The 19,644-nt window shown below is 47.6% G+C and overlaps 6 protein-coding genes across 9 annotated transcripts; 3 read left to right on the top strand and 3 right to left on the bottom strand.

Moving 5' to 3' along the window:
• Nucleotides 1-711: 711 nt before the first annotated feature.
• On the top strand, nt 712-5,934 carry fads2 (fatty acid desaturase 2). 3 transcript variants are annotated; one of them, XM_049722147.2, is made up of 14 exons: nt 712-835; nt 1,274-1,361; nt 2,355-2,562; nt 2,624-2,734; nt 3,000-3,197; nt 3,268-3,369; nt 3,432-3,557; nt 3,643-3,703; nt 3,780-3,856; nt 4,283-4,380; nt 5,288-5,384; nt 5,464-5,543; nt 5,608-5,733; nt 5,801-5,934. In XM_049722147.2, exons 3-14 carry the CDS (start codon nt 2,371-2,373, stop codon nt 5,850-5,852), a joined length of 1,320 nt encoding a protein of 439 aa, XP_049578104.1. In that variant the 5' UTR covers nt 712-835; nt 1,274-1,361; nt 2,355-2,370; the 3' UTR covers nt 5,853-5,934. The 3 variants fall into 3 exon arrangements, with proteins under 3 accessions (XP_049578104.1, XP_049578105.1, XP_049578103.1); XM_049722148.2 differs by lacking the exons at nt 712-835; nt 1,274-1,361 and adding an exon at nt 1,694-1,923 and having other exon boundaries at nt 3,274-3,369; XM_049722146.1 differs by lacking the exons at nt 712-835; nt 1,274-1,361 and adding an exon at nt 1,697-1,923.
• Nucleotides 5,935-6,068: 134 nt separating this feature from the next.
• On the bottom strand, nt 6,069-9,122 carry LOC125970138 (uncharacterized). Its single transcript, XM_049722160.2, has 5 exons — nt 8,630-9,122; nt 7,999-8,092; nt 7,838-7,925; nt 7,521-7,761; nt 6,069-7,328 (listed from the first exon to the last, which is right to left on the bottom strand). Exons 1-5 carry the CDS (start codon nt 8,646-8,648, stop codon nt 6,697-6,699), a joined length of 1,074 nt encoding a protein of 357 aa, XP_049578117.1. The 5' UTR covers nt 8,649-9,122; the 3' UTR covers nt 6,069-6,696.
• A 150-nt stretch (nt 9,123-9,272) lies between these two features.
• On the bottom strand, nt 9,273-13,594 carry kcnj11l (potassium inwardly rectifying channel subfamily J member 11, like). Of its 2 annotated transcripts, XM_049722150.2 has the most exons (7): nt 13,043-13,594; nt 12,378-12,537; nt 11,952-12,191; nt 11,386-11,655; nt 11,231-11,329; nt 11,122-11,140; nt 9,273-11,037 (listed from the first exon to the last, which is right to left on the bottom strand). In XM_049722150.2, exons 2-7 carry the CDS (start codon nt 12,534-12,536, stop codon nt 10,619-10,621), a joined length of 1,206 nt encoding a protein of 401 aa, XP_049578107.1. In that variant the 5' UTR covers nt 12,537; nt 13,043-13,594; the 3' UTR covers nt 9,273-10,618. The 2 variants fall into 2 exon arrangements, with proteins under 2 accessions (XP_049578107.1, XP_049578106.1); XM_049722149.2 differs by having other exon boundaries at nt 11,122-11,329.
• Nucleotides 9,711-10,495, top strand: LOC125970150 (CD59 glycoprotein). The gene is made up of 3 exons (XM_049722173.2): nt 9,711-9,899; nt 10,013-10,114; nt 10,248-10,495. Exons 1-3 carry the CDS (start codon nt 9,839-9,841, stop codon nt 10,448-10,450), a joined length of 366 nt encoding a protein of 121 aa, XP_049578130.1. The 5' UTR covers nt 9,711-9,838; the 3' UTR covers nt 10,451-10,495.
• Nucleotides 13,595-13,710: 116 nt separating the features above from the next.
• On the top strand, nt 13,711-15,087 carry mphosph6 (M-phase phosphoprotein 6). The gene is made up of 5 exons (XM_049722169.2): nt 13,711-13,887; nt 13,984-14,096; nt 14,369-14,459; nt 14,527-14,630; nt 14,731-15,087. The coding sequence occupies exons 1-5, from the start codon at nt 13,840-13,842 to the stop codon at nt 14,876-14,878; spliced, it is 504 nt and encodes a 167-aa protein (XP_049578126.1). The 5' UTR covers nt 13,711-13,839; the 3' UTR covers nt 14,879-15,087.
• On the bottom strand, nt 14,994-19,642 carry LOC125970114 (glucose-6-phosphate isomerase). Its single transcript, XM_049722114.2, has 18 exons — nt 19,380-19,642; nt 18,664-18,754; nt 17,753-17,821; nt 17,566-17,685; nt 17,414-17,497; nt 17,147-17,293; nt 17,011-17,082; nt 16,898-16,942; nt 16,753-16,806; nt 16,624-16,684; nt 16,504-16,547; nt 16,285-16,437; nt 16,083-16,212; nt 15,929-16,005; nt 15,659-15,787; nt 15,526-15,601; nt 15,383-15,449; nt 14,994-15,299 (listed from the first exon to the last, which is right to left on the bottom strand). The coding sequence occupies exons 1-18, from the start codon at nt 19,499-19,501 to the stop codon at nt 15,176-15,178; spliced, it is 1,665 nt and encodes a 554-aa protein (XP_049578071.1). The 5' UTR covers nt 19,502-19,642; the 3' UTR covers nt 14,994-15,175.
• Nucleotides 19,643-19,644: the final 2 nt, after the last annotated feature.

The following is a 19,644-nucleotide window of genomic DNA, read 5'->3' as shown; positions in this document are numbered from 1 at the left end:
GCCGTGGGTCCCTGAGGTGTTCATTTGCCTGGAACCAGCCACCGACCACCGAGTGTTTTTTGGAGACCAGCGAAGCCACAAAAACCATATACCACATCACTTATTTGTGAAACTTTTCTTTATCATACACTGTGTTTGTATTATTCTGCCGTCTGGTGTCCAAGGCCATCACGATATCATAGGCATTGATACATTAAATTATTTTCTGTACTATGTTAATGTCATAATTTCAAAATGATGTTTGTCAAAAAAGTCAGATGTGTCTATGAAATTACTGCATCCTTCCAGACCACTATGTAAATGGATTACGACTGTGAAGAAAAGTCTTGATTTTTGAAGCGGCCCGGCGAGGAGGTGGCATGAAGGGAGAGGGGGGTGACTGGCTGCTTGAGGATAATCCTGTCTGATATGCTGATTTGCACTTTTCTGTTCCACATTGTCCTGAAATGACTCGGCCCACTTAGAGCAGCAGACAACAGACGAGACAGCTGAAGAGGTCAATGAATGTGACTGTAGAGGTGAATGCAAATGAAAAAATGATGCCGTGGTAAATATCTGTGCATCTGTGATGTGATCCTTTTTGTAGAAAAAATAATAATTACATAGCATATTATATCATAGGAGAATGACTTACAATTGGTGTCTTTGATGCCTTTGATTGGAAGGGCGACCAAATAGACACTATGCATGTAGACTTTCGTTGAGCTTTGAGAGCAGACCTCTTTCAAAGTGATGTCACATAGATATTGGCTTCAGAGATTTTAAAGAAGCACTAGAGCTCGGGAAAGGAGCTTCTGGACGAGAAGCAGAGGAATGCAATCTAGAGAGGCCCAACGTAGGTTATGAATCTCACGTTATTTTCCAAACCCCCCAAAAAAGCTCTTTGCTTTTATATAAGCAATTTTATTTACAGCATGAAGAAACAAATAAACTGTTGAATTTTGTTTAAAAAAAGAACAAGGTAATCGTGTTTGGCGTTTTTAAAAAGACAGCCTGTCAGTGTGCTTCATTTTAAGTCATTCTAATCTTTGGACGGGCAATGTGTTGATTTGTTTTGTTTGATGACTGCAAATAGTGGCTTGATGGTACCGAGCCGCAAATAAAGCAAAGCACCCGTCTGACAACCTCTCGCTTGCACCCAGCTGACAGACAGTGACCCAATGAATCACCACACATGGAGTGTTTTCATGGCACGCCACCATGTTCCATATGCAAACCATGTCATTTGAATTTTTTTGGTAATTTTTTTTTTCTTTTTTTTTTTTTTTTTTAGGATTATCATAGATGCGAGTACACGTGTTTTATCCACCTGAGCACAAGTGACTGTCTGAGCTGCTCGTTTGTACTTCCTGCTGGTTGAGGTCAGTGTTAAAATGCAGTCAGAAAATTATTGCTTTAATTTTAATTGTTTAGTTAATAAATTGCATATATGGCTTAACACATTGGACGGACAGACAGAAATAATAAATTTAAAATCTAGTTAGAACCATCATTAAATACTACTAATACTTTTAATGCGAATTTACATCGGTTTGATTTTTTTTAACTTTAATAAGAAACGTACAAGTGCTGTATAATAGAAAAATTATAAGAAAAAATACATTAACACTAACTGCATACTAATGTTAAAGTAATAGTCGTCCATATTCATACAAGTAGATGGGCGTATTTGACACATTTGGGCACCATGAAGCCGGTCCTTTATTTACTGTACGCCCATTGGTCCAAAAGCCGTCGGAAGATCGCCTCGGAATTTGTAATGAATGATACCATGAAATAGTCAGCTAGGCAAAACGATGTAAATACATTCTAATTCGGCAGTTGTTCACAATTGTATAAATGGATCCGTACAGGATGAGTGAGTTGTACAGGCGCGCCCGCGTGTGCTTCTAAAGCGCAGAGCGTGAGACCAACCCAAAATATGTGAGTCTATTTTTTTATTATTATTATTTGTCTTAACGCTGCAATCCTGCAGACAGAAACACCCTCGCAGTCAATATTGATATATTTGCGATTGATATTATTGCTAATAATGTGACAGTGCTAAAATGTGGTTTGATAACGTCGTATTCGTGTCTATTTTTGGACTGTATTAATATTACAATATGACATGAATTGTAGCATAGCTCAGGTGCGTAATCATGATGCACGTCCAATTTGACATTAACAGCATCCCGCATATCAAATTCATCATAAATTATTTATGTGTCTGTTCCTCTGCTCATTGTCCTCGTTAACTTGCGTTACAAGCAGGCTGCGAGCACACAGCAACGGGTAAAAAAAAAAAAAAAAAAAAAAACGTAGCTGTCTACACAGCACACTGTACCAACTTTCCCAGCCACTGTTTGCTTTAGACTGTGGCTCTGAGGAATGGGTGCCGGGGACCAGCAGACAGAACCAGCGGGCAGCGCTCTTTTCACCTGGGAAGAGGTGCAGAAACACTGCAGCAGAAATGATCAGTGGTTGGTGATCAATCGGAAGGTGTACTGCGTCACCGAGTGGGCCAAGAGGCATCCTGGAGGCTTTCGGGTCATCCGACATTATGCTGGAGAGGATGCCACGGTATGTGATGCTTGGGATTTTTTTGTGTGATGTTTTTATAAAGAAAAATTGTTTTGTCTAGGAAGCGTTTACTGCTTTTCATCCTGACAAGAAGTATGTGCAACGCTTTTTAAAGCCCTTGCTGATTGGCGAGCTGGCGGAAACAGAACCTAGCCAGGACAGAGAGAAAAATGTAAGAACCATCAAAATTGTTTTTTGGAATAAGAATTAAAAAGAATCTGTCCTCATTTTCATCCATCACAACTGCTCTTGCGCTTGCAAAAGTCACATGACCAAATCTTGTGGCCAGCAATGCCTCTTTACATCCTCTGTTGGGCCTTTTTGAGGATGGTATTAATGTAGGTCTCCAACTTCAGGTCTTGAGTGACTTGAGGGTTTCAACAGTTGGATTTCCGAAATCCTCACGGTGCGTGTTTATGCCCCTCCCCGTTTTCCAGGTTGCAGTCATCCAGGATTTCCGGGCTTTACATGCATATGCAGAGCAAAAGGGTCTGTTTCAGGCCCACTCTTTGTTCTTCTTATCCCATTTGGCTCACATCCTGCTGATGGAGCTCCTAGCCTGGTTGCTCATACGTCTCGGGGGGACCGGCTGGATTCCGACGGCGCTCTGTTCCATCTTAATGGCAACTGCACAGGTAATAGTAACAACGTGACTACCTGTCAAGTTATTCTATGCAAAAACGGAGGCCTCTTTTCTCTTGTAAGATCCAGGCTGGATGGCTGCAGCATGATTTTGGTCATCTGTCTGTCTTCAAGAAATCCTCATGGAATCATCTTACGCAACAATTTCTCATTGGGCACTTGAAGGTAACAGAACGTCTTGTACAACTCTAATGACGTGATAGGAAAGAACGTTTTCTCATCTACAGGGAGGTTCTGCTAACTGGTGGAATCATCGACACTTTCAGCATCACGCTAAACCCAACGTCTTTAGTAAAGACCCAGACGTCAACATGCTGAAGATATTTGTTGTCGGAGCCACTCAGCCAGTAGAGGCAAGTTTTACTTAATGGTTGGCCTAGCCACCAGCACGCAACATGCTCCTGCCATCCTAACCCAGAAATCGTCTTTCTTTCACAGTATGGCACCAAAAAGATCAAACTTCTGCCCTACAACCATCAGCACCACTACTTCTTCCTGGGTATTCTCCTATTCTTTTCCCTCTTTTAAAATACAATATGACTCAATGAATTTAATGTTCCAATGTTTTGTTTTAGTTGGACCTCCACTGCTAATTCCAATTTATTTCCAACTTCAAATCATGCGTGTGATGATCTCACGGTGTGACTGGGTGGTAAGATGACGCCTCTGCTCAATTGAGAATTTGGAAATAGTTAGGAAGAGTCTTTTTTTTTTTTTTTTTTTTTTGCTTGTAAATATTTAAGACGAACAAGACTAGCATGTTGTTAGGAAACTTGCTGACAAGTTAGCATGTTATTCGGAAACTTGCTAACAAGATAGTTAGCTTGCGTGCTCAAAAACAATAGCTCATTTGGAGGCCTTGGTTATTTGCATGCTAAATAATTCACTGATTTGTAAACCAAACTTTGTAAAAGTGGAGAACACTTAATATTTTCTGTGTGTACATTATTGATAACCGCTTCATTTTCCAATAGGCTCTAGTTTAATAAAAATGGCTTCTATTTGGTTTTACTATGTAAGATAGAGTAAAGAATTATCATCGGTTCGTTATATTAAGAAGTTTGTTTTTCTTCTGAAGGATATGGTCTGGTGCTTTTCTTACTACCTTCGCTACTTCAGTTGTTATGTTCCACTTTATGGTCTCCTGGGCTCAGTGGCGCTCATCATGTTTGTCAGGTAAGTGATTTAGTATTTCATTAAGCTCATGCCTTTTCAAATCATCTATTTGATGTAAATTTAATGTGCTGTGGCTGCCTGGGTTGTTGGTTTAAATCATTGCTGAATAATACTGTGGTGGAAAATGAGCCCTCGGTTACTCCCGAATATGAAGTAAATGATTTAGTGCTGACCAAAGTCACACTATGTGACCATTAACCGACAATATTACTTCGCAACGACGTGCTTAAGTGCGCGCTCATTCTTGTAGTCCATCTTACATAGACGTTCGGAAGCTTGTGAATAATTCCAACATAAATGAAGATGATTGTTGCCATTGCATATATTAGAAATTAATTTATCTCAAAATACTCTTACTATTTCAATGACAGCAAACCTGTTGACTTCATGCTAACACTAGCTCTTGATCCCACTGCTTGGATGCAATAAAGCATTTCCTTCATTTCTGTGTGTCCAATAAAACTGTGCAGCTCTGCTTACCTTTTGGCTTTGACAGGATAGCAGGGGCGTTGCAACTGTTGGAGGCTGTGTGTGTTTCTGAATTTGTCGTGCTTCACAGTTATTGTCCTGCCATCATTGGCAAGTGGTTCAAGAGCTTTAGCCAGCCTTGCTTCCAAATTAGGGGAAGAGAAACCCTCTGTGGAGAGGTTACAGACACATTTTCAGAAATAGAAAAAAAAAATCCTTGATTGTTTTAATTTCATACTTCATGATTGCACAGGTACCCTAGAGACCCGATAGTTGGTATACAAACAACAAAAAATGCCATTTTCTACTTGTGCATAGGTCATGTAATGACAGCAACCGCCTGCAGAGGCCACTGTTGTTCAACTAAATCCATAAAAAAAATCAAATCGTTCAATCTTTACCTTAACCTTCAAGGTCATCGTTTTGGTGTGCTTCTCAGGTTTCTAGAGAGCCACTGGTTCGTGTGGGTGACTCAGATGAATCACCTCCCCATGGACATTGACCACGAGAAGCATCAAGACTGGCTCAGCTTGCAGGTGCTATCTTGGAAATCTAGTCAACTTTTATTTTGTTGTCACTACTTCAGAATCATCGTGTGTCTCGTTTGTGCTTTAGCTACAAGCCACCTGCAACATTGAGAAGTCCCCCTTCAACGACTGGTTCAGTGGGCATCTCAATTTCCAGATAGAACATCAGTAAGTCCTTTAAGCAGGATAGGAAGAAACTTGGAAAGCTAAATGGTTACATTGTGCGTTGCAGTCTTTTCCCAACCATGCCGCGTCACAACTACCACCGGGTGGCGCCATTGGTGCGCGCCCTGTGTGAGAAACATAAAATTCCTTACCAAGTGAAGACAATGGGGGAAGGTCTGGTTGATGTCTTCAGGTAACATCTGCTATTTGGACAAAAATCCATCTTGGTGTTTTAACCACTTGCTGACTTCATTTTGCAGTTCACTGAAGACTTCAGGGAGTCTGTGGCTTGATGCATATCTTCATAAATGATCATTTTCATACATTAGCTTTTTTTTTGTCTGAGATTGTATTGTATTTGATTCTGTACAATAAAATGGAGTGTCTACTCTGATTTTCTTGGGGACTGATGTAATTTCTTTTTTACATCTTTTGATAATCAAAGGGACCACATTGTTGTCAAACTACAGTGATGTCATGGAATATTGATGATTTTGACGTCCACCAAAAACAAAATGAATTACAAGATTGTTTAACATCAAATATTTGCCAGCTTTTAATCAGCTTGTCTTGCACTGGTTTTCCATCATATTTACAATCGTTTTGATTTGGACTCAATCTTCATTTACATAATTGAAGCACAACAGTATAAATTCAAATACACCCGTGCAGACAAAGGACACAAAAATTGTTGGCGTTTGATGATCATTAACAGATTCCATGCAGAATTATGGTGATGATTCAAATGTAGAATATGAACCTGTAATGCTTTTTGTATCTCCCGATTCATTCTGTAAATGCAAATTCATTGGCTATACATACACCATAAGAAAAATGTGTCAAACTTCCTGGCACAAATTACACAACAACCTTATTCACCGATTGGTATTGCCATTAAGCATCAACATGCGCCACATCGCCTTTCCAAGCATGTTCTGTATTTTACATAAATGTTGCGCACACCCAAAACTGTACATTTGCTGATCCACACAGGTTGAGACAGAATTGCAAATTAGTTTGCACATGTACAAAATGAGAGATAATAAATACCGTATTGGCCCGAAAATAAGACGATGTTTTTTGCATTGAAATAAGACATTCATTAAGTCAAGTAAGTCTTACATTCGGAGTCTAGACATTCCCATTTGACGAGCCTCTAAAGTTTGTCCACCAGCTTGCTGAACAAGGACACCAGTCTCCGCGTGCTCTCCAGCTGCTCAGGTCTCACTTCGATGGCCATCAAGTTCTGATAGAAACTAGTCGGCACTATCCCTTGCTTCCCAGACAACTCATTGTCTTCCCTGGCCGCCCGCTCGCTCTCCAACATCCCCTTGCCATCCGTGAGCAGTGACCGGGCCCGGGCTGCCTCTTCCCGAGCCCGCTCGGCTAATGCCCGGTCCCGCTCCAGGAAAGCTCGGTCCCGGTCTAGTAAGGCCCGGTCTCGATCAAGACACACCCTGTCCCGCTCCAGCGCGGCCCGGTCCCTTTCCAGCGCAGCCCGGTCCCGCTCTAATGCGGCCCGGTCCCGGTCCAGCACGACCCGGTCCCGCTCCAGCGCGGCCCGGTCCCAGTCCTGTCTGTCGCGTAGCAGCTCGTGGTCGGCGGGGCTGCCGCAGGACGGTACCTCCACCTCTGCTTCCACCTCCACCTCGTGGCCGCCCCTGGCAAGGCCTTCGTGCAGCAGCGCGATGTCGTGGGGGCGAAGATGCTGGCCGGCGGCCTGCTGCACGTCCATCTTAGTGTCACCGTTCACCTCTGGGACGTCCACGCTCAACAGGTTCTGCACAGCTGAAGAGTGCGCAAACACTCGCTTTAAGGATGGACGGCATCAAGGTGTTTTGCTATCAAGACTTGGGTTCCCCTTTAATTGCTGACATCATCAACTGCCTGAATAGCCCACTATACAAAAGTCCTCGTGTAGAGATTCCTAGCACAACCTTCCGTGACAAAACGAGCCATCCGGCCGGGCGTCAATCTCACCCGTGTCGACGTCTTCGTCACATGCCTCCGCTTCTTCGTCCGAGCCAAGCTGAGCCGTGTGCTGGGCCAAGTCATCAAAGGTGAAGCGAGGCACGTTATTGTCGTCGTCATCCAGCGCCGACGGCTCCAGCCGCTTGGCGCTGGTGGCCAGACGCCCAGTGGAGGCCTGGTCCATCAGCTGGAACCAGCGCCACAAGGGTCGCCCGGATCGCTCCATCCCGGCCGGCGGGTTCTTCAGAATCTGCGCCACACAAAACTCATGCAGCGTCACCGACACAAAGCAAAGGCTTGCGACTAACCAGTTGCGCTCCACCCACCCGGTACTTCTCCTTCAGGTTGTCCCACTTCTTCTTGAGCTGGCGCGCCGAGACCATCCCCTCGAGGCCCAGTTCCTGTCGGATGGCCCTGATGCCGAGCGCCGCGTCAACATTAGCGTACGTGCGAGTAGAAAGACGGACAGACGGATGGACAAACTGACCTCCAGCCCCGCATGGCCGAGTGCCTCTGTCCCGTGAAGATGGCGCTGTTGGCGGCCCGGAGCTCGATCATCTTCCTGATGTCTCGTTCCGTCACTGGAATGGATATGCATGCGCGCACAGAGTAAACACGTGAAGGGCTGCCTACCGCGAACCATTACTTCCATCATTCATTCATCGGACTGAAAATAAATCCCTTAAATGAAAACTATGAGATTTTAAATTGGCAGTACAAAAACTTGGCGAACTGATGACAACTCAGTTACTGGTCTGGTCTACAACAGCCATTAAAAACTGTGATGCAATTATTAGTTTATCAAAATACACAGCCTAGCACAAACGTAAACACATGCATGAAAAACGCACACTGGGACGCGCGATCAAACAATATAACGAATTGATGATCGCACATACTTTAAACAAAACACATTTATAAACACACACATGGCCTAATGAACACGTCTTCTACATACATGTGCACACATCAAACACTTGAACACGTGAATCCGAAATAGAAACTCGTCAGTGCGAGTTGCAGTCGCACACAATATCTCAAAGTCGACTTTCTCGCGTGTCCTAACTTGTGTGCTATAAAATGTATGACGAATATCCATAAAAATATCGAAATCTTACTTCTGTAAGCGAACGACATGCTTAGGTTTGTTTTGTAGATGTCTTCAATGCGGAAGCAGTGACGTAGTTGACGCTTCTTCTTCGCCTGTTTGGCAACAGTGCGTTAAGCTGCGTCTCTGTCTGGCGGCTGAGTGGGTGAACTGCACAGACGTGGACAGGCAGGAAAAAAAACTTGCTTGGTCCTCAGTGGTCTCAAAGTGTGCCACCAGGGGTGCTCAAACTTTTTCAGCTTACGAGCTACTTTTAAAATGACCAAGTCACAAAGATCTACCCACTACAATAAAATAAATAAATAAATAAACAAATAAATAAATAAATAATATAGAAAAATGTCCAACTCCCGTTCCGTATAAAAGTGATACATTTTTGGCTTCTTACTTGGTCCAGCAACACCAATCATTTTTGATGGTCATAAACTTTCTTTTGTTTAAAAGAAAAAAGCGAGTGTGTGCGTTGATAAGCTTATAAACTTTGGCGGTTTGTGTGTGCGCGGCCGTTAAACATGCGATCGACCAGTAGTAGCTTGGCGATCGACTGGTCGATCGCGATCGACGTATTGAGTGCTACAGGGTGCAGAGCGCTGAGCAGGGACAAAGCAGAGGCCGAGTCTCAATAATGCTCTTCTTGTGACGTCATCAGTGTGTGCAAGTCCAATTGAAAGTGCAAAAAAAAATGGTGCTGCTATCACACAAACATGTCACAGGGAAGGGAGGGAGGTTAAAAAGTAGCTGTTCCAGTTTACAAAGAGACGCTTTTGTGCGGGTTCTTAGGAAAACCGGGCTCGAAGTGAAGCAAGCGCCATGACCTTCATAAGCAGTCAAGCAGAGTGGAACAAAGCGCCCAAGTGAGCGGTCGAGGCAAGCACCGACCCAAGCAGCCCGGCCAATGAACCGTGCCATTCTTGACTAAATGTTTGTGTGCAAGTGTTTTGTGTGCTTTTCAGTGTGAATCGGTGAAAGGACTCCAGTGTTGATTTTATGAGCGGCCAAAGCATTTTCCAGTCTCATCAACGGCGGACGCCTCTCAATCGCCCTTTGTGTGTCTTTGCACGTTCTGATGTGACTGTCTTTCTGTGTCCAGATGTGTGTGTGGGGGGGGGGGGAAGATTAAGACAAAGGCACATTATGGACATGTGGTGTGTGTGTGTGTGCGTACGCCTCATCCTTATGTGGTTTGCGTGTCAAGTGGATTGTAGCAGAAGACGACGACATGTCCCCACGCGCAGATCCAGTCCTGGTCCTGATGATCTTAATGGCCTCAGTGCACGCAGGTAAGTTAGTTTAGCGTAAAAAAAGCCCAGCGGCCACTTTTCCTTCGCGTAGCATCTCGTCTACTCGACAAGAACTTGACTAGTATCACGTCAAATGTTGTGGCGGGCCGCAGGTGGCGCTCTCCGCTGCTACAAGTGCTCCGACTACACCGGCCGCTGCGAGAACGTCCACGAGTGCACGTACGAGGACGCCTGCCTCACGCTCAGCGTTCAAGGTCAGCCCACGCCGTGACCTCAACCCGCACTTACCATGTGTGTGCATGTGCTCATCATGTCGTGTGTTGTGTTGTACATTCATTTATTACTGACGTGTGTGGGCATGTTTTTATCGTGTGTGTGTGCGCGTAGGCGGCAAGACGGTGCGTCAGTGCATCCGCTACACGGATTGCGACAACTCGCGCTTGTCTCAGATGTTCCCAGCCATGTCACCCTTTTCCTACCGCTGCTGCAACAACAACCTGTGCAACTCCAGCGGCGTGCCAGCCGCGACCCCGCTGGGCTCGCTGCTGCTGATCGGCTGGCTGCTGACCGCGCTCGTCTTCTGGCTGTGAGGTCACGTGACCTCTGGCTGCTCAACAATAAAGACAAAAACAAGGGTTTGTTGTTTCAAGTTGTTTGGAGTCCAATCGCCTCTGCGCCGGTGTTGTGCGTGGGTTGTGCTGTCTGTGAATGTGTGTCTGTCGGCGCCCCGCCCCTAAAAGGATTCATTCGCACGTCCCTCAGCCGATGACCTCAAGGGGCACGGCCTCCTGGCGGGCGGCGGGTTCCGCCTCCTCCCGGGCGGCGGGCTCCGCCTCCTCCCGGGCTGGGTCGTACCAGGGTTGGGATGCAGCGCCCTCGCAGGCCCGCCCCCCCCTCCGGATGGCCCGCCTCCCGGCCCGCACCAGTCCCCAACCCTGCGGTCGCACGTCGGCGGCATCATCAGCGCCGGCCTCCCGGACGCCACGCGTCTGCTCCAGTTCTTTGGCGCTGAGCCCCGACATGCGCACGGGAAGCGTGTTGCCGAACTTGGAGTAGTCAACGCAGTAGCGGCCGTCCTCCTCACTCATGATGGACACGAAGCGGCGGCCCCACAGGATCTCGTCCGGCGTGTACGACGTTCTGGCTTGCATGCTCATGCCTGTCGTCTCCACCACGCCTGGACACAACGCAAATATCAAAACATTATGATTTGGGACAATGGGACTCTTTAGGATCATTCCACCAGGGCGCGCTTGCGGACCTTCCAGGATGACGATGACCTCAAGGTCAGCGGTGGCCAGAGAGTGAGCAGACAGGTCATAGAGTGGACTTCCTCTCTCTAGCGTGTGGCTGATGATGAGCGGAGATACCAGGAAGATGCCGTTGCTCCTCAGTGGGTTCTCCACTTGGATGTCCAGCTGGCTCACCGGGATCACTTCGCCCTCCGACGTCACCGTGCGACGGATCACCTGCCGCACAACAATGTGAAAAAATGGAATCCATCCATCAGTCCAGGCCTCCTTACCTGCAGCTGGACGGTAGCCGAGATGATCATGCTCTTGCGCAGGTCGCCCACCCTGAACATAAAGGTGGGCCGCCCGTTGCGGGGGGCCACCACGGCATTGCGGGAGAAGATGAGCGTCTCAGCCCGCCGGTTGGCCTGTGCCGTCTTCATGAAAACGCAGCCCAGCATCACCGCGTTGATGATCAGGCCCAGGATGTTCTGAACGATCAGAACCACGATGGCCGCCGGGCACTCCTCGGTCACCATACGTCCACCGAAGCCGATGGTCACCTGGACGCACCACCCTCAGCGTTAACCAGCTAGTTCGCCATCACTGAGCTACTGGTCAGCATACGGCGTCCAGTATCTGGGTTCAATAGATGGCCCAAACGGTTGAACGTGAAGATACTCGTCCAAAAAGGAAGCTCACAGGTGGAAACGTGTTTTTAGTCATCACTTGCCATTAGCAATTGTTAGCGCTTGTTGTCAAAATGTTTGCGGAGGACCAATCTTGCGGATGTCATCGTAGATGCTAATGGTAAAGCATGCTAGATGAGCCGTCAAGAATACAAAGGCAAAGGTCCAACCTGGACTTCGATGGAGAAGAGAAAGGCGGATGTGAAGGAGTTGATGGCGGTGACGCAGGGAACGATCTCCATCCCCACGCGGTGGTGCAGAGGCTGGAGATCCCCGTGGGCGAAAGCCAGGAGCCACCAGATCATGGCGAACAGCATCCACGAGCACAGGAAGGCCGACGTGAAGATTAGGAGCAAGTGCTGCCACTTCAGGTCCACCATGGTAGTGAACACATCTTGCAGGAAGCGACCCTGCCAAGCAACCGCAACCACGTGATGCAACGTATCAACTCGAGGTGGCGCCACAACAACTCAACTTGATGACAGTCATTCCAAGTTATGTGAAAGGTATTTTAATTTAAATTCATTGATAGTCTAAGCCAAAAGGTGTTCAATAACAACTTTGAGAGAGTGTTCTCCATTTGGCCATCTACTAACCTGCTCCCTGATGTTCTTGTGGGCCACGTTACACGAGCCCGTCTTGGTGATGAAGCGCGCCCGCTGGCTCCTGGAGCGCTTCCGGTTCGGATGCTCGCGCTCCTCTGCTACCCGGGTCAGTAAGAAGCCGTCCGGCACCAAACCTTTCCTGGCCAGCATGCTGACACGCGGCCGCCCGCACACGCACAGAACGCTGGTTCAATCACAGTAACTGAATGTATATAAGTGTATGTGTGTGTGTGTGTGTGTGTGTGTGTGTGTGTGTGTGTGTGTGTGTGTGTATGTATGTATGTATATATATATATATATATATATATATATATATATATATATATATATATATATATATATATATATATATATATATATATATATGTCATAAATAAATAAATTACTAATTGTCTTCGGGTCCCTTGAAAGCTATTATTATTGTTGTTGTCATTAACATTATTATTAAGCAATGAATTTATCCTGTGATTAAAAAAGCGCAATGAAAATAAAACCCACAAATTCGTGGATGGCCTTGGCTGTCTATTTGTTTTTTATCAATGAGATGTGAGCGATAGGATGAGTGCAATGAGCTGATCATGTCCAAATTTCGCCTTTCAAATTAATTTGATCACAGGTAAACCTGGAAAAGATGAACGTCACGGCTCATTCATTACCTGGCAATCGGCGATGGTATTGTTCAAAGTGGCGTATTTGTGCTCTCCATCGTTTTGCTGTTCTGATGTGTAAAGGACAACTAATGATTGGTCAGATCTTGTTAAATTTTACTACAACAACACTTCCCAGAGCTCTTTCAAAGTAAAATGACAGGCACTGCCTGTCCTGTGGTTTCTGTCTCATCAGTACAGAATAACAACAGCCAGATAATGAATGTAAACTTTTACAGACACAAATCAAAGATTTGTTAAACGTTTTTACGACGTGTCGTTCATTTGCTTTCGATTGATTTATTTTGAAAGGTGAGGCTGATTTGTTCCGGTGTGATTTAAAGCGAAATGATAACGCCAGCTTCTCTTCCCCCACGAAAAATCCAAGGGAACCTGAATGCACCGTAAAATGGCTCCTCTCCCAAGACGGACCCGTATATGGGTCGGAGGATGAATAAATAAATAGCCTTTTCAAAGAACTTTTGTTCATGAGTATGTGCGCACAAATAAAGTAGAAGGCTTTAAATATGCATGTATGTATGCTTCATTAATACATTGGTAGCTATTTTGTGTCTTTTGACAAGTTCCATAATGATCTGGCCCGTGTGCCATTGCGGTAACAACGGAAAACCACTAGGTGACGGTAATGGGCTGCCAGTGTTAATAAAGTACAGTCGTACACGGCACGTAAAGGAAGAAGAAGAAAAGCCGTTCCGCTTTCTTCCGGTCTGGACTTTCTTTCGCTTTTCTTTTGGTGATTCTTGTTTTTCTTCGACGTTCAGTGGTCGCGTCGAGCAACCTTGAACATGTCAGCAGACTCGGCGAGACTCTCCAAAAACGTTCTGCGCATGAAGGTACGTCGCGCCGGCTCGTCGTTAAATCATGACCCGATCGATGCAGCACGTCAACGCACATGCGAACCTTACAATGTGTATCGCGGTTCTTGGCAGTTCATGCAGAGAGGTTTGGATGCCGAGACAAAGAAACAGCTGCAAGAAGACGAGAAAAGGATTATCAGTGACGAGCACTGGTACCTGGACCTGCCCGAACAACGCACGCAAGAGTAATAAACAGTAACACACACACGTGCTTGATCGGCGTCATAATTAGCGACAGTAGAAAGGCCTCATGGGAAAAAAAATAATGTTTACGTCTGAAAACCGCGACCAATCCTCATCCAAATTCATTTGCCGCGTCCACCTCAAAAATGGGCAAATGATTAAAGTGATTTCCTAATGCTTAACGAAATGTCAGTCTTACTCCCAACATCCCAACAGTGGATCAATTGTGATTCGTCGTGTTACTGGATGACCAACTTGATGCTTTACCCTCAAGGAACATGATCGTGGAGAAGAAAAGTTTTGTCCCGTTCGAGGGTCTTCTATACGGCCGAATGTCCTTCCACGGTTTCAACCTCGAAGTGGAGGTTTGTGGGCCGGTGGTCATGTTGGATGTGGCACGGTGACGCAGAGTCTGACGTTGCGCTTTTGCAGAAACTGATGGCGCTGATGAATCCTACCACCGGGCAACGGCAAGCCGACCCCGCTGACGTAGGTCGCATGCAGACGGACGTGACGGATGAAGACATGGCGCTCAGGTGTGTTGCCTGGCAGCCATTTTCGACACAGCGGACCAATCTTGAGCGCTCGTCCACTAGGCCTCTTGGGGTTGTTAATTAGCGTTGTGTTGTGTTGCAGGTACGAGAGTTTAGTGGGAAGCCTGAAGAAGAAGTTTGCTCGCAAGCGAGACCGAAACGCCATCCCAGACGCAGACGACAACCTCGACGTCAACCAAAACGCGCTGGAGAACAAAACCAAGAAAAGGTTCCTTCAGCCTTCCGATTGACGCACACGGATGTTTTTTTTTTTTTTTAAAAGACTTTTTTTCCTTTTTAAAAAAAAAAAAAAAACTTTGAAGGAGCTTGAACTTGGTGTTGTCACGTTAACACGCTTTAGCAGAAGATATTTGGACGCGTTTATTGTTTGCTGACAAAAAGATTTTCACCACTGCTGGCTGCAATAAGGGGCGTGGCCTATTAAACCGCAGGAAGCGTTTGCGTGGTCTTTTTTTTTTTTTCCAACAAGACGTGAGACACTACACGGGGACAAGACAAAGCAGGTGCGGCAATGTTATGTGACAAAGTCAAGCAAAGTTCATCTTGAGGAAGTTGATGAGTCCGTTCGTGGAAGCGTCGTGAGACGAAACCTGGGCGGCGTCACGCAGCTCCGGTTCGATCTTTTTGGCCAGCTGTTTGCCCAGCTCCACGCTGTGGGGGGGCGGGGGACAAAAAGGCAAACTTAGCACCAATTTGGCTGACTTGACATAACGCAGTCCTAGCGGCTAACTCACCCCCACTGGTCGTAGCTGTTGATGCCCCAGATGACGCCTTGGACGAAGATCTTGTGCTCGTACATGGCTGAACACACACAAATATCACAATCGTCATCGGTGGTCGCTTCACACGGCAGCCGTCATAGTGTGTGGCGACTGACCGATGAGCGCTCCGAGCATGAAGGGCGTCAGCTTCTTGAAGACAATCGAATTGCTGGGCTTGTTCCCGTCAAAGACCTTCAAAAGAAAAGCGCTCACAAACCACTCAGAGCCTGCGTGCGTGTGCTTTGTTACTTTGTGAGGAAGAAGTTTGTCCAGGGCTTGTCCCGACAAGCCGGAAGCCTTCAGCTCCTGGCGAGCCTCCGCCTCCGTTTTGCCTTTCATCAGGGCCTCCGTCTGAGCCAAGAAGTTGGCACACAGGATCTGAAAAGACGAGCATCTTAAATTCAAGCTCCTGTTTTGGAAGGAAAACTACAATTGCCAGATGAGGTGAGCTCTCAAGTTGGCTTGTGTTGCGCAATATCGAGCCCAATCTTGCCCAAAATGTTGCGCTTGTTGTCTGACCTTGTGGTGCAGGTTGTCCCTGATGGGGTTTTGCGACTGCGCCGGAATGAGGAAGTCAGCAGGAATCATGCGGGTGCCTGCCAACAAAAATCACAGCCAGTTGGCAACTCTGAGTGGCTGACAAGCCGCCATGTTGTGCGTGTGTGTGCGAGACCTTGGTGTATGAGCTGGTAGAAGGCGTGCTGCCCGTTTGTTCCCGGCTCGCCCCACACGATGGGCCCGGTGTGATAGTTGACCCGACTTCCATCTTTGGTGATGTACTTGCCGTTGGACTCCATGTCGCCCTGCGAACGTCACACCGGCCAGCTCTTGGTCTCTCGCTCTCTCACACACACGCACGCACACGGTGGGTGTACCTGTTGGAAGTAGGCGGCAAAGCGGTGCATGTACTGGTCGTAGGGCAGCATGGCGTGCGTCTCAGCCTGGAAGAAGTTGCCGTACCAAACGCCCAAAAGCGCCAGCAGGACCGGGATGTTCTTGTCCAGACCAGTGTTCACAAAGTGATTGTCCTGCAACACATCAATCGTCAATATCGCCGTAAGTATTTGCACCAACGCTACGATCATCATCATCACCATCCAGTGAGCGCCGCTCAGAAGCCGCTCGAAGCCGTCGAAACCTGAAAAAGAGCCGAGCGGCGAGTTGAGAAGGCGAAGAGGTCAAAAGCGGGACGGACGGTGCGGCGACAGGTGTACCGATGTGCAGCGCGATGGAAAGGCCGATGGCGGACCACAGCGAGTAACGACCTCCAACCCACTGCGGACGACACGAACACATGGGTCAAGCGTCAGCACGCGCGCACACAGAGACAAACGCATACTTACGTCCCAGAACTCAAACATGTTGGCCGTGTCGATTCCAAATTCCTGCACTTTGACCTGTATGCCAAAAAAAAGAAAAATAAGTTCACAGATTGCTTGCGTGCCATTCGACCGGTCGTCAGAAGCTTGACGACGGAGGTTGACTTACCGCGTTGGTGGAGAGAGCCACAAAGTGTTTGGCAACAGCACTTTTCTGGAAAACAGCAACATTGAGAACGTCAGCAGCACGACATCAACCCCCCCAAACAGAAAAATGCTTACGTCGTTGGCGGCGCGAAGGAACCAGTCCCTGGCGGACTCGGCATTGGTGATGGTCTCCTGCGTGGTGAACGTCTGCGTGCAAAAAAAATCATCGTCATTCTCACCCTCATCAAAGCGAGCCAAAAGTCAGCGTGACCTTGGAGGCAATGACGAAGAGGGTCGTCTCCGGGTCAAGCTGAGCCAACGTTTTGGCCAGATGAGTGCCGTCAATGTTGGAAACAAACCAGACGTTGGGGCCGCCCGCCGAGTAGCTCTTCAACGCCTCCGTCACCATCAGCGGACCCTGAAAATCACATAGCCAAACGTGGATCAGGCGAGCGTCAAGATCAGACAAACAGTGGGTGGAGGACCCGCAGCATCGGCAGGACTTTTTCCCTTCGGGCCGAACACGAGGTCAGCTCACCAGGTCGGAGCCCCCGATGCCAATGTTGACCACGTCCGTGATGCTTTTGCCCGTGAAACCTTTCCACTCGCCGCTGCGCACTTTCTGTCCACGACACAATACACCAAAGTCAACACCTTCCGTTACATACACACGCACACACACTCGCACACCTGCGAGAAGACTTTCATCTTGTCCAGCACGCGGTTGACTTCGGGCATGACATCTTTTCCATCCACCAGGATGGGAACGTTGGAGCGATTGCGCAGGGCCACATGCAGCACAGCACGACCCTAAAGGCGCACGCACACACTGGATGAGCGCCAACTGGAGGAGGGGGCCAGCGAGCGGCGCACACACCTCGGTGAAGTTGATCTTGTCCCCTTTGAACATGCTTTCCCGGGCCTGCTTCACCCCTCGGGACTCGGCCTGTCACGGGTCACATGATCGGGCATAGATATGAAGACAGACCTTTTCAAGAGAGTGCCCCCAGCAGTGCTAAGCTAGGAGGGGCAAAGGCACGTTGCATGAGCTTGCGCACAATGAGGTTTCACATGTCAAACAAAAACGTTTGTCCTTCTGTATTGATAGCCCACGCTTTGACCCAAAAAAATGGTGCAACTTCATTTCAAAACTTTGATAGGAAGATGGCCCCTGCCAACACGGCCGCCGCGTAATTGCGGGGAATATTCCGCTTCCACTTGATCACCAATGGCTAAGCAAAAATTAGTGGAGTCCTCCAACATGTTGCGTGCCTCCACCACAGATGGATGACTCAGATGTCCACCCCTTTCCCACTTCTTTGTTTTTTGCCATCCCCTTCAACTAGTGTTGCCATATTTAACCTGCGCGAGAGGTCAAGATTGCGCAAACGTTTCATCATTTTGGTCCAACAATGCGGTCGCTCAGCCGGTACATTACCCCATTGAGCAGGAAGTTGGACCGCCGCCAGCTTTCACCTGCTGGCTTGCGACATTCCCACGCAGCCCTTACACAAGAGTCAACTTCCTGCTTTTGGACTAGTTGCAAACCAGTTCCAAAAGATACATATCACATATAGAATGATACGGAGGCCATCTTGATTTAGACTCTGGGTTCTGGTTATTATGGTGGAGCCCATTTTGGCTGACAGGCGAGAGGCCAATCGCAGGGCACATGGGGGTACAATCCATCCTTTCTTGCTCTTGGACAAAGCAAATGTTGCAATGGAAAAAGCCCTGCGGACTCAATGAAGCAAACCTCAGAGCTGATTAGAGAAGAGGCGCGGTTACCATGGCGATGAGCATGGACATGACTTCCGGGATGATGAGATTCTTGGAGTAGTCCAGCAGGAGGTCGCCTTCAGGCGTCTCCACCTGCACACTGACTCGCGAGCATAGACACACAATAACATCGTTTTACGTTCAGAATTTTTTAAAGTTCTTTTGGACCAACTGGTTAAGTGGACCGGGCACTTGCATTAAAGACGTCAGGCTGACTGACATTTGAACTATTACGTAAACAATCAGGATGGAGGGGAGGGTGCAAGGTGAACGTGCGGCGGGGCACGTCTCACCATTCATGACGTCATGGCCACTAACGGCTTGACGCTCAGTGTAGAATGTTGACATAGAAAAACGCTTGAGTCAGCATGATGAAGATGATGATTGTCATTTTGGCTCTGTGGAACACAAGCGCCGCTGTCCGACAATTGTGGCCTTTTGCCCTGCAGCTTGCATTTGCGCTTAGCCTGCTTTAAGCCGCCAAAACGTTTAAAAGCTGAAGAATCCGCGCCACCTTTACAATGTGACAAGACATCAGCAGCAGAGGAATTTACATTTAAAAAATATATATAAATTAATGTTGACCTAACGACGACAGGCGGTGATGACCTTGTGGCGCACGACGAGACATAACATGACGAGACAAGACGAAGCGAGCAAGCTTGCGTCCTTCGAGCGAGGGTGCAGCTTCGGACAAGTTCGCTATTCAGCTCGGTTTCGCCCACCTGAAGCGACTGAAGCGGTCGGGCTCGGCGGCGAACATGTCCCTCATGTTCATACTTCCGCCATTGGCCCGGTGCCATTTCTCCAGCCGCTGGTAGTTGGGATCGTCGCTCAGGAGGGACATGATGAACGGGGCGACCGCGACAATGAAAAAGACAAGAAGTGGAAGAAGATGAACGCCCAGGTGACTCGCTCCGACGTGCTGCAGACGCAGGAAGACGACAGACGTGAGCAGTGAGGACTCAGTCGACTTGCACCCGCCCCCCA

The sequence above is a fragment of the Syngnathus scovelli genome, chromosome 6 (genome assembly GCF_024217435.2).
Source record: "Syngnathus scovelli strain Florida chromosome 6, RoL_Ssco_1.2, whole genome shotgun sequence".
NCBI lineage: Eukaryota > Metazoa > Chordata > Actinopteri > Syngnathiformes > Syngnathidae > Syngnathus > Syngnathus scovelli.
Note: the sequence above shows the minus strand (reverse complement) of the source record. Positions and strands in the feature narration are given on the sequence as shown.

Excerpts from the sequence above, each read along its gene's own strand:
- mphosph6 (XM_049722169.2), top strand. The coding sequence starts at position 13,840 with ATGTCAGCAGACTCGGCGAGACTCTCCAAAAACGTTCTGCGCATGAAG. Across the intron at positions 13,888-13,983 it reads AAAACGTTCTGCGCATGAAG|TTCATGCAGAGAGGTTTGGA; the intron begins GTACGTCGCGCC and ends GGTTCTTGGCAG. Across the intron at positions 14,631-14,730 it reads GATGAAGACATGGCGCTCAG|GTACGAGAGTTTAGTGGGAA; the intron begins GTGTGTTGCCTG and ends GTTGTGTTGCAG.
- kcnj11l (XM_049722149.2), bottom strand. The coding sequence starts at position 12,536 with ATGCTGGCCAGGAAAGGTTTGGTGCCGGACGGCTTCTTACTGACCCGG. Across the intron at positions 12,192-12,377 it reads ACAAGAACATCAGGGAGCAG|GGTCGCTTCCTGCAAGATGT; the intron begins GTTAGTAGATGG and ends GTTGCTTGGCAG. Across the intron at positions 11,656-11,951 it reads TCTTCTCCATCGAAGTCCAG|GTGACCATCGGCTTCGGTGG; the intron begins GTTGGACCTTTG and ends TGGTGCGTCCAG.
- LOC125970114 (XM_049722114.2), bottom strand. The coding sequence starts at position 19,501 with ATGTCCCTCCTGAGCGACGATCCCAACTACCAGCGGCTGGAGAAATGG. Across the intron at positions 17,686-17,752 it reads ACAAGATCAACTTCACCGAG|GGTCGTGCTGTGCTGCATGT; the intron begins GTGTGTGCGCCG and ends GTGCGCCTTTAG. Across the intron at positions 16,807-16,897 it reads TGGCTCTCTCCACCAACGCG|GTCAAAGTGCAGGAATTTGG; the intron begins GTAAGTCAACCT and ends TTTGGCATACAG.
- LOC125970150 (XM_049722173.2), top strand. The coding sequence starts at position 9,839 with ATGTCCCCACGCGCAGATCCAGTCCTGGTCCTGATGATCTTAATGGCC. Across the intron at positions 9,900-10,012 it reads AATGGCCTCAGTGCACGCAG|GTGGCGCTCTCCGCTGCTAC; the intron begins GTAAGTTAGTTT and ends GGCGGGCCGCAG. Across the intron at positions 10,115-10,247 it reads CCTCACGCTCAGCGTTCAAG|GCGGCAAGACGGTGCGTCAG; the intron begins GTCAGCCCACGC and ends GTGTGCGCGTAG.
- fads2 (XM_049722147.2), top strand. The coding sequence starts at position 2,371 with ATGGGTGCCGGGGACCAGCAGACAGAACCAGCGGGCAGCGCTCTTTTC. Across the intron at positions 3,857-4,282 it reads TCTCACGGTGTGACTGGGTG|GATATGGTCTGGTGCTTTTC; the intron begins GTAAGATGACGC and ends TTTCTTCTGAAG. Across the intron at positions 5,544-5,607 it reads AATTTCCAGATAGAACATCA|TCTTTTCCCAACCATGCCGC; the intron begins GTAAGTCCTTTA and ends TGTGCGTTGCAG.
- LOC125970138 (XM_049722160.2), bottom strand. Across the intron at positions 7,926-7,998 it reads TCGGCCATGCGGGGCTGGAG|GGCCATCCGACAGGAACTGG; the intron begins GTCAGTTTGTCC and ends GCTCGGCATCAG. Across the intron at positions 7,762-7,837 it reads ACCTGAAGGAGAAGTACCGG|ATTCTGAAGAACCCGCCGGC; the intron begins GTGGGTGGAGCG and ends TGTGTGGCGCAG.